General features: G+C 50.6%; 1 protein-coding gene across 1 annotated transcript in view; it reads right to left on the bottom strand.

Moving 5' to 3' along the window:
• Positions 1-12344, bottom strand: part of ATP9B (ATPase phospholipid transporting 9B (putative)) — a 204428-nt gene that overhangs the window by 70474 nt on the left and 121610 nt on the right. Inside the window, exon 10 of the mRNA XM_030336998.1 lies at positions 6331-6406. Coding sequence (XP_030192858.1) covers positions 6331-6406 — 76 coding nt within the window. The remainder of the gene's footprint in view (positions 1-6330; positions 6407-12344) is intronic.

Here is a 12344-nt window from a genome sequence, read left to right on the forward strand (position 1 = left end):
AAAAAATTAAAAAATGAAAGTGTCTACCGTTACATAAGCTAATATTAAAAAAGCAAAACATTGGGGCGCCTGGGTGGCGCAGTCGGTTAAGCGTCCGACTTCAGCCAGGTCACGATCTCGCGGTCCGTGAGTTCGAGCCCCGCGTCGGGCTCTGGGCTGATGGCTCGGAGCCTGGAGCCTGTTTCCGATTCTGTGTCTCCCTCTCTCTCTGCCCCTCCCCCGTTCATGCTCTGTCTCTCTCTGTCCCAAAAATAAATAAACGTTGAAAAAAAAAAAAAAAAAAAAAAGCAAAACAAAAAAACAAGACAAACTACAAAATTATTTTTAATATTAGCAGAACAAACAAGTCTCAGGACAAAAAAAATTAATCAGGCTACAAAACCTGTCCTAAAATCCAGACAAATTATTAGCAATGTTGACTCTAGGCTGGCATCACAGTTAAAAGCATCAAAATACGAGAAATAGTGAAAGCTAACAAGGAACAATTCACTCATATTTACACAGATACCATACAGGATCGGACACACACAGGCATCGTACACAATCAGACACACACAGCCCTCGCACAGAATCGGAGTCTGCGGGCCACATCCCCCACATGTGGTGAGTATTTAACAGAGTCCTCGTGTAATCTTACTTGCATAATCTACTCAAGTCTGGTGAAGGCTCTCGTGTGTTACCTCATTTCATGCTCAACAGAAATGAGTCCTCCGTGTGGAGTGCATTTTCTTCTGAGCCTGTCATGCGCTCTGACTGCTAACGTTACTCAAATCAGCACAAAGTATTTGGAAGACTCTCGACTCTCGTTGACAAATGGCACCTAGTTATGGACCGGTACGGGCTAAGAGGTCGCATACGCCCTGTATACGTGGCAACAGTGTGCACGTGGGGAAGGGGATATCATGAGACCAGGGAGGGGACACAACAGAGCACAGGCATCAGAAAGTCTGACAAGGATCCCGTGTCGTAGAGACAGACGGACCCAGAGAGCCATTGTGCACTATCAGTCAGGAACCTGCCGGGTCAGTGTGAAAACCACCTTCCCGGCACCCGTCTCCACAAACCCCCAAGCACGGGCTGCCCATCCGCTACAGCGATTCCGCGTGCCCAGGATGGCGGGGACGGCGAAGACTCCGGCCAGCGGCCGAGGGTGCTGGTGACCCAGGTGCCAGACCCCACCCGGATGCACACGGAGAGACCGAGGCCAGGGACGCGGCTGCTGCTGTGCCCCGCACCAGGTCTGGGCTCCACCAGCTGTGCACACAGTCGGGGGTGGGGATCGGATGGGCCGGAAGGAGGGCAGAGTTGCCTCCCCCACCTCCTAGCTGCCAAGACCGCCCGCTCCATGACACGCACGGTTTGAGAAGCAGCAACTCCCAGCCCTCGTTGGGAGCGATGAACTGCGTGCTGGCGTGTCCCTGCGGTCCCCCCCGCTGTGGCAATGCTTCACCACCACGCTGTCGTGTGCACCCACACCAGAGCTCTCCGGGTCGGGTCCCTCCAGTGGACCCTAGGGGGACAGCTTCTCCTGCCACCCCAGTTCTAATCCACCAACCTCTCTGCAGCAGGAGCCTCACAAACTATGCATGCTAAAGGGACAGGTTTGATTTTCAAATTTCTAATCTGTCATGAGGACTAGTTTTAGAAATTGCCGTGCCCAAAATTACCAAGAAAAATGAAACAACCAAAAACCAAAAACAATATATATGTCCAAATTCTTTTGACACTGAATTACTTCATATCCAAAGGGGTCACCCTGGACCCCCGTCTGCACACATGCCCAGCAGCCCTGCCCTGGGGGGGGGGTCACCCTGGACCCCTGTCTAAGCACACGCTCCTCAGCCCTGCCCTGGGGGGGTCACCCAGGACCCCCATCTGCACACACGCCCAGCAGCCCTGCCCTGGGGGGGGGTGGGGTCACCCTGGACCCCTGTCTAAGCACACGCTCCTCAGCCCTGCCCTGGGGGGGTCACCCAGGACCCCCATCTGCACACACGCCCAGCAGCCCTGCCCTGGGGGGGGGGTCACCCTGGACCCCTGTCTAAGCACACGCTTCTCAGCCCTGCCCTGGGGGGGGTCACCCAGGACCCCCATCTGCACACACGCCCAGCAGCCCTGCCCGGGGGGGGGGGGTCACCCTGGACCCCCGTCTGCACACACGCCCAGCAGCTCTGCCCTGGGCGGGGGGGTCGGTCATCCAGGACCCCATCTGCGCACACACCCAGCAGCCCTGCTCTGGGGGGGGGTCACCTTAGACCCCCATCTGCACACACGCCCAGCAGCTCTGCCCTGGGCGGGGGGGTCGGTCGTCCAGGACCCCATCTGCGCACACACCCAGCAGCCCTGCTCTGGGGGGGGGGGGGGTCACCTTAGACCCCCATCTGCACACACGCCCAGCAGCCCTGCCCTGGGCGGGGGGGTCGGTCGTCCAAGACCCCATCTGCACACACGCCCAGCAGCCCTGCCCTGGGGGGGGGGTCACCCTGGACCCCTAAGCACACGCTCCTCAGCCCTGCCCTGGGGGGGTCACCCAGGACCCCCATCTGCACACACGCCCAGCAGCCCTGCCCTGGGGGGGGGGGGTCACCCTGGACCCCCGTCTGCACACACGCCCAGCAGCTCTGCCCTGGGGGGGGGGGTCGGTCATCCAGGACCCCATCTGCGCACACACCCAGCAGCCCTGCCCTGGGGGGGGGGTCACCCTGGACCCCCATCTGCACACATGCCCAGCAGCCCTGCCCTGGGGGGGGGGGGTCACCCTGGACCCCTGTCTAAGCACACGCTCCTCAGCCCTGCCCTGGGGGGGGTCACCCAGGACCCCCATCTGCACACACGCCCAGCAGCCCTGCCCTGGGGGGGGGGGTCACCCTGGACCCCCGTCTGCACACACGCCCAGCAGCTCTGCCCTGGGGGGGGGGGGTCGGTCATCCAGGACCCCATCTGCGCACACACCCAGCAGCCCTGCCCTGGGGGGGGGGTCACCCTGGACCCCCATCTGCACACATGCCCAGCAGCCCTGCCCTGGGGGGGGGGGTCACCCTGGACCCCTGTCTAAGCACACGCTCCTCAGCCCTGCCCTGGGGGGGTCACCCAGGACCCCCATCTGCACACTACCCTGCAGCCCTGCCCTGGGGGGGGGGGTCACCCTGGACCCCCATCTGCACACACGCCCAGCAGCTCTGCCCTGGACGGGGGGGGTCGGTCATCCAGGACCCCATCTGCACACACGCTCAGCAGCCCTGCTCTGGGGGGGGGGGGGGGGTCGGTCATCCAGGACCCCATCTGCGCACACACCCAGCAGCCCTGCCCTGGGGGGGGGGTCACCCTGGACCCCCATCTGCACACACGCCCAGCAGCTCTGCCCTGGGCGGGGGGGGTCGGTGGTCCAGGACCCCATCTGCGCACACACCCAGCAGCCCTGCTCTGGGGGGGGGGTCACCTTAGACCCCCATCTGCACACACGCCCAGCAGCCCTGACCTGGGGGGGGGGGATCACCCTGGACCCCCGTCTGCACACATGCCCAGCAGCCCTGCCCTGGGCGGGGGGGGGTCGGTCGTCCAGGACCCCATCTGCGCACACACCCAGCAGCCCTGCTCGGGGGCGGGGGGGTCACCTTAGACCCCCATCTGCACACACGCCCAGCAGCCCTGCCCCAGATGCACATCTCTGCTTCCAGGCTCTTGGCAGTTAGGTGTGCTCAACCCTGGCTACCACGGCCGCTCTCTGGGACATGACTCTGCTCTGGAGAAATGACGTTTAGAATCCTACAAGGGGAACAAGAGGGCGGCACCATGAGCATCTGTGTTTGCCCCTCTTGTGGGACCCTCAGTCCTCGGGTCCTCTGTGTTGTTAAGTCGAGTCCTCGACCCCACGCATCAGGACCCCAGGGCCGGGGAGGAAAGTCTGTGTTCACTTCACACAGGAGGCAACCTGAATCCCGTTGACACATAACATTTAAAAAAATAAGATGAAAAAAATTCCAATCTTTCCTTCTCAACTTGTAATCAAGTATAAAGAAGACACGAGCCCTTAATTGCTCACATTATTAAGGTTTTTAACTAAGGTAAAGATGTCTTAAAATATTTCAAATTAATGAAAACAGTTTGCATTTTTTAAATGTCCAAACACAAATTAAAATTAGATGTGTCTTATTTAAATTTTTCTGAATGGATGGTTTTAGAGCGACAGAAATACTTTCTTGGAAGACGAAATAACCCCGGGCAAACTGAAGTCTGCACATCATGGGGCAAGAAACGGTTCTCAGGACGGCAAGCGTATCTGATGCCTAACGCGTGCGCCGCCAGGGTGCACAAGCAGGGGCCACCGGTGAAAGGTCACCTGGAGAGAGGGCAGGAAGGCGGGTACAGGGAACGAGCCTTCCGGTCGGGTGCTTCTCTATCTGTGGGGAGACGGGCCACAGTCCAATACGCAGGGAACACAGGATCAAATAAAATGAATGGTGAGTGTCTTCAATATGACAGGAACAAAACAGAACCTAACTCTAGACAGAGAAAATGTAAAATCCGTGACCAACCTTAGCTAACGTGTGGTATGTTGTAAATATTTGTCTACAAACTATAAAATGCTACGGGCTGAAGGGTGACCGCTGTGGAGGACAGCCACCTGGATTCAAATCCTGACCCTGCGACAGCCTGGCCGCGTGACCACGCTAACGTGGGCCTCTCTGAGCCACAGTCCGTGGCCCGTGCAGCGAGACGAACAAGGTGAGGCTGGGTGATCCTCGGGGGTCAGTGAGGCGAACAGGAAACAGCCACGCGGAGAAAGCGTGAGCACAGGATTCGGAGATCTCTCCTGGTGACGGTGCCCCCTCCACGGTGACTCCAGGGGCACCGTGAGTCTCCCCTCCCCGAGGCCTACACGGCCCGAGACCTGGCCTGCGCCCCCTGAGTCTCTCCTGCGCGTGCTATCCTTACTTCCTCTTTCTCTTTATTTTGAGAAGATTTTTAAAATCCATCAGTATGAAAATCCTGAAACAGCTCATGGAATTTCTATGAAAACTGTCCTGTATGCCGTCACCCTTTTTCTGGGACATGTGTATAGCGAAGTCCCCGTTGACCCTCCATTCCCTAAAAGGTGAACACGTGCCCACACAGGCCCTCGCGCACACGCGCACAGAACCGCCCTGCGTGTGTGGCCGTCTCTTCTCCGTGCGCCAGGCACGCGGGCATCACCTCTTCGGCCCACGGGGCACCAGGCCCTCAAGCGGCTGCGGGCGCGACAAGGATCCTCCCACGCCTTTCCGCCCCCTCGCCCGCTGCACCGGTCTATTCCTCAATCTAAGCCCCCCCTCCGCTCTCACCAGGTAAGGACTGAGGCGTCTATGATTTCGGGGCACCCTCTCCTTCCCTGTGGTACTTCACACAGCTTGACGTGGCGGCCTCACTTTAGCAGAGTCTCTCTTCCTTGCCCGTGAGCGCCCGAGGCCAGGACCTGTAAGCACTCCGCCCCACGCTGCATCGCCGGCGCCCGGCCCTGAGAGGGATTCTCACAAAACCGCCAGAAGAGCGACTGAGCTCCCAGACAGGAGGGCGGCCAGCGTCGGGCCACAGGTAAGACACACAGCCCTCCCCCGATCGCGTCCTGGCCTCCCCACCCCTACCAGCGTCCTTCAGGCTTCCTGCTTCTCAGGTTCAGTCCCACTTACCACTGGCAAGTCGACTACTTTTCTAGAAAGCTGATCATCACTTAGATTTCAATACTCCAGAGATCTTCACTTTCCGAAACGTAAATTTAGGTGACCTTCCTGTTCAGCCACTAGGAACACTCCAACATCCTCCGCTTTCACTCAAAAAAAGCGAAGGACCTTTACGCTGGCCCCCAAAGGCCCAACATGCACTACATCCCGAGGTCCCCCCTGCCTCATCTAATACTTTCCTCCCCGACAGACAACCCACCACAGTGGCCTCCTGTGAATCCTGCGGATGACGGAGGAGGAGTTGGAAGATCCCTCAAAGGCCACCACGCGCCCCGGGCCCTGCCCCGCCGCCTCTCGGTAAGGACCACGCGCCCCGGGGGCACCGACAGGCTTGCCGGAGAGAGTCGTCACGGCCAGCAGAGCGCCCCTGCCCCGAGGCACAGAGGGCAGGCACACTGCTCGCGGCGGCTCTGGGCCCCGCCCCTCAGAGCGAACGTGCCAGGTGGCACACGGGCCACAGCCAGCGCTGGCCTGGGACGCACGGCCCCAGGGCCTGCCCCCGGCCCCCAGGGCATGTTGTTAAGGTCCCCGTGTGGGACAGGCACTTCCAGAGACACTGTGCACAATCTCCCGTGTGTGAGCGTCCACGCTAACGTAAGAGCTTACTTCTTACCTGACGCCACAATGGTGTTCGCCCACAGTGTATTTTCTATGCTGAGACTTTCGTGAATGGGCGGGTCACTGTCTTCCTGTTCAGACAGAAAAGGAAGAAAATGGCAAGTTAGCGACTTTTTTACGTTAGATATCCACAGTGATAAACCCGAGTGCACAAGCCGGCGCACTTACTGAGCGCTGGGACGCACTGCAAAATAAAGTGAACAACGAGGGACTTTAGACAGGGGATTCTGGGAAGACGGCAGAGCAGGGGCCCCGGGAATCTCTCCCCCCCAGATGACAACAGCAGGGGCGGAACCTGTGTGATGGGACTGCTTTGGAACTCTGGACTCTGCCCGAGGCCTGCCACGTGTCCGGGAGAAGTAGTCGATTTTGGTCCATTCCAGCTCGCAGCACAGCAGCACCTACCCGTCCCGCGCCCCAGCCATGTGGCAGGCAGCCGGGCACGTGTTTCTGGAGCAGCCCGCAGAAGCCAGGTGGACGAAAAGGACCCCGTCCCCCAAACGGCAGGAGGCCATGCTCTGACCACACAGGTGCGGACTCAGAGGCTGGCGGCCATTGCTGTCACCCCTCCAGCTCCAGCTCGAGTGACTTCAAGGGGATAAGTGCCCTCTTATCCCCCTTTTGTTTTCCACTTTTCCCCTTTTGGGAGCCACACGTTAAAGACTAGGACATTCCAGAACAACTGCACACGTGGGGGAAAAAACCAGCAAGTGACCGTGCAGGCCCAGGGAAAGGCTCGGAAAAGACCAGAGAAGACATTAAATGTAGGCTGACCCCCGGCACAGAGACAGTCTGTAATAATTAAAATAAACCAATAAATATAATGACTAAAAACCCAGCAAAACCTGAGGAAGGGAGAGATTTTGCCTTCTAGAGTTACCACATTACTATATTAAAAAAAAAAAAAAAAACAGTTTCAACAATAGCAAGGCATTAAAAAATATAAATAAAACAACTCAGAAAACGACAGCCGATTAAAAGGAAAAATTACAAATCAAGAGAAACTATCCCTGAGAAAGACCTGACGTCAGATACACTAGACAAAGACTTTAAAAGAAAAGTACTGAATAGGTTCCAAGAAATGAAGATGCGGAGAAAGCCAAGAAAACAGTGTGTGAACAAAATGTAAATTATCGACAGAGATAGGAAACCCCAAAAGAAACCAAAAGACACCTAAGAGCTGAAAAGTCCAATGACTGAAATGACAGTTTCCCTGAAGACTCACGGCAGATGTGATGAGGCAGGGGGGTCAGCAAACCCGAAAACAGAGCAGCAGAAAGGACCGAGTTTGAGAAACAGAATGAAAACACGTTGAGGAAAATTAACAGGCCTGACGGACTGTGGGGCCCCAGGGACCAAACCCATAAACGGATGGTGGGATCCTGAAAGGGGAGGACGCAGTGAAAAGGGCAGAGAACACATGTGAAGAAACAATGGGTGAAAGCACCCCGAATCTGCTGGAAGACAGGAATGTAAACACTGCAGAAGTTCAACCACATCCAAGCAAGATGAACTCAAAGAAACCCACAGAGACGCGTTGGAACAAAACTTCTAAAAGACAAACACAAAGAGAATCTTGCAAGCAGTTTAAAAAAAAAAGCGGCAGCAGCAGCAGACCATCACACACAAGGGGCCCCCGATAAGGTTATGTGCAGATTTTTCATTAGAAATTTGGGGGGCCGGAAGGCAGTGTGCTGACTGATTCAAAGTGCTCGAAAACAGACACAGCCACACGCACGCACACTCACGCACACGTCAGCCAACAATCTTAGATCCAGCAAATCTGTCCTTCAAACGTGAGGGCGACATCAACACCTTCCCAGACAAACAAAAGCTAAGACAGCGTGTGAGCGCTGGACCTCTCCCGCAAGACCTGTGCCGGGCGGCCCTGCCGGGAAGGGACGGGACGCCGTGACTGGAACATACACGGAGAAGTAACACCCCAATAAAGACAAATAGGCAATTATTATCATAACGTGGTTGGTAGCTGCCCTTTTTGTTCTCTATGCAATTGAGGAAACTCATACACAAAAGCTAGTATTGTCACTTTGGTCTGTACTTCCAAATCTTGTTTTCTACATTACTTAAGAGGCTGGTGTTAGGAGAATTATTAGCTTATGTTTTTAGGCACAGAACACATAAAGAGGTAATTGTGTGACATCAGCAAACACAAGGGAGGGGAAGGAACCATACAGAAGCAGAGCCTCGGTATGCTATTGAACGTAAGTTGGTACAAATTCAAATTGGAGTATTATATCTTTTAGGATGCTAAATGTAATCCCCATGGTAACCGCAAAGAAAACAGCTATAGAATATACACAAAAGGAAATGAGAAATTTAAACGTTTCACTACAAAAACCAACTAAATACAATAGAAGACAGTAATGTAGGAAATGAGGGACAAAAAACCTACCAGGCATGTGGGAAAAAAATGAACAATGACAGAAGGAAGTCCCTTCTTTTCAGTAATTACTTCAAATATCAATGGATTAAACTCAACAATCAAAAGACAGAGATTGGCACAATGGATAAAAACACATGATCCAACTCTATGCTGTCTACATGCGGAGGCTCACTTTACATCCAAAGACACAAAGAGGTTGCAAGTGAAAAGTATGAGAAACGTATCCTATGCAAATAGTAAGCAAAGCAAGCAGATGCGGCCACAGGAATATCAGACAAAATAAATATCAAATCAAAAAAGGTTACAAGAGACATTTTATATTATTAAATGTTCAATGGGGCAGGAAAATTATAAACCGTGCATCTAACAAAAACTATAAAAATATATGAAGCAAAAACTGACAGAATTTATGAGTATTGGAACAGACAGCTCAGCAGTAATAGTTAGAGACCCCAGTACCCACTCACAATTATGGCCCCAGTATCCGACTCACAATCGTGGCCCCAGTATCCCACTCACAATTATGGCCCCAGTATCCGACTCACAATCGTGGCCCCAGTATCCCACTCACAATTATGGCCCCAGTATCCCACTCACAATCGTGGCCCCAGTATCCCACTCACAATCATGGCCCCAGTACCCACTCACAATTATAGCCCCAGTATCCCACTCACAATTATGGCTGGAACCACCAGACACAGGTAAGTAAATAGAAAACTCAGCACAATAAACCAACTAGATCTAACAGACATACAGAAGACTCCACCCAGAATAGCAAACACATTCTTCTCAAGTGAACACGGGACGTTTCCCAGGACAGACCTTATGTTACAAATGAAGTCTCAACAGATCATCATACGAAGTATCTACTCCAACCACGACGAGATAAAGTTAGAAATCAGTAACAGAAAATTCACAAAATTGTGGAAATTAGACACTTTTAAACAACGAATGAATTAAGAAGAAATCACAAAGGAAATTAAGAGATGCTCGGACACAAATGATACTGAAAGTACAACTTGCAAAAACTTAACGAAGTGCAACGTAAGTGGTGCTAAGGGGGAAACTGACCGCGAGAAGCGCTTATATTAAAAAAAGAGGAAGCTCTCAAATCGATGACCTAACTTTACAATTATGGGACTAGAAAAAGAATAAGCTAATCCCAAAGCTAGCTGAAGGAAGGAAAAAATAAAGATGAGAACAGAGACAAATGAAATAAATAACAGAAAAACAATTTAAAAAACGAATGAAAGCTGGGGCGCCTGAGTGGCTCAGTCAGTTAAGTGTCTGACTTTGGCTCAGGTCATGATCTCTTGGTTCATGAGTTCAAGCCCCACGTCGGGTTTTGTGCTAATAGCTTGGAGCCTGGAACCTGCTTCGGATTCTGTGTCTCCCTCTCTATCTGCCCCTCCTCTGCGCTCTCTCTCTCTCTCAAAAAAAAATAAACGTTAAAAAAATTTGTTTTAAATAAAAAATTCAAAAAAAATGAATGAAACCACAAGTTGGTTCTTTGAAAACATCAACAAAATTGGCAAACCATTAGCTAGGTGGACTAAGAAAAAAAGACGACTACTCAAATTACTGAAATCAGAAACCAAGGTGGGGACACCGCTACAATTCTACATTAATAAAATGATTATAAGAGAATACATTAACACCTGTGTGCCAAGAAATTTGATGAAATGTGTGAATTTCTAGAAACACAAAACCTCCCAACACTAATCGTGAATAGAAAATGAGAAGAGAGCTATATCTAGTTAAAAGACTGAATCAATAATAAAAAATCTGATACAGAAACACCCTGGATCCAATGACTTCACTGGTGAAATATACCAAAAATTTAAAGAAAAACTAATTTCCATCCTTCTCCAACTACTCCAAAACATTAATGAGGAGGGACATCTCCTAACTCACTCTATAAACCCAGTGCAACCTTGGTACCAAAGCCAGACAGAGACATGACAAGAATAATAAACTAGAGATCAATATCCTTTATGGTCACTAATGCAATAATCTTGTAATACTAGCAAATAGAATTTAGCAAAATATTAAAAGGATTATACAGTATGACCAAGCAGAATGCAAGGTTGGTTCAAAATATAAGCCAATCAATGTCATACCTTACATTAACAGAATGAAGGAAAAAAATCCCCATGAACATCCCAACTGATGAAGAAAAAGCACCTATTCAATACCCTTTTATGATTAAAAAAAAAAATGAATTCAACAAACTAGGAAGAGAAGGGAACTACCTCAACATAAATAAAAGCCATATTAAGGGCATTTGTTGGGATGAGCATGGGTGTTACATGTAGGTGCTGAATCACTGGGTCCCACTCCTGAAACCAATACTACACCGTATGTTAATTAATTATACTTGAATTTATATAAACAAATTTAAAAAGTAAAAATAAAAGCCATACATGAAAAGGCCACAGAGACTATCACCCCAGGTGGTAAAAGACTGAAACCTTTTCATCCGGATGCCTACCTTCACTGTATCTATTCACTTTGGAACACAGTACTCGAAGTTCAACTACAGCAATTATGCAAGAAAAAGAAATAAAAGCCATATGGGTAAGAATATGTAAAATCACTTGTCTACAGATGATATGACCTTAAAAGTAGAAAGCACTAAAGATTCCACAAGAAAACTCTTTGACTGAACAAACGAATTCACCAAAGTAGCAGGATACACAGTCAACACACAAAAATGACTTGCATTTATATACACTAACAGTGAACAATCTGTAAAGCAAATTATAAAAACGATTCCTCCTAGCAGCAAAAATAATAAAATATTTAGAAATTAACTCGAGGGGCGCCTGGGTGGCTCAGTCGGTTGAGCGTCCGACTTCGGCTCAGGTCCTGATCTCACGGTCTGTGGGTTCGAGCCCCACGTCGGGCTCTGTGCTGACAGCTCAGAGCCTGGAGCCTGCTTCGGATTCTGTGTCTCCCTCTCTCTCTGACCCTCCCCCGTTCATGCTCTGTCTCTCTCTGTCTCAAAAATAAATAAAACATTAAAAAAAAAAAAAAAGAAATTAACTCGAAAGACCTATAAAATAAAAATTACAGAACGGCTGAAACAATGTAAACAAGACATAAATAAATGGAAACACATCCCATGTCCATGGATTGGAAGACTTAATATTGTGAAAATGTCAATACTACCCAAAGTGATCTATAAATTCAATGCAATCCCTCATCAAAATCCCAATGACATTTTTTTGCAGAAATAGAAAAAACCCTCCTAAAATTCATATGGAACCCCAAGGGACCCCAATATCCAAAAACAATCTTGGAGGAAAAAAAAAAGAACCAAACTGGAGGAATCACACTTCCTGATTTTGAAACTTACTACAAAGCTACAGTAATCATAACGCTGTGGTGCTGCCATAAAGACAAACACGAAGACCAATGGAATACAATGAACCCTTGCATATACGGATAAATAATTCTTGGTGAGGGTACCAAAACCTTACACTGGGGAAAGAGTCTTCCAACAAATGATGCTGGGAAAACTGGATATCCACTTGCCAAACAGTAGAGCCACCCTTCCCTAATACCACATATAAAAATAACAACACGAATCAAAGACCTGAACG

The sequence above is a fragment of the Lynx canadensis genome, chromosome D3 (assembly GCF_007474595.2).
Source record: "Lynx canadensis isolate LIC74 chromosome D3, mLynCan4.pri.v2, whole genome shotgun sequence".
Classification (NCBI taxonomy): Eukaryota; Metazoa; Chordata; class Mammalia; order Carnivora; family Felidae; genus Lynx; species Lynx canadensis.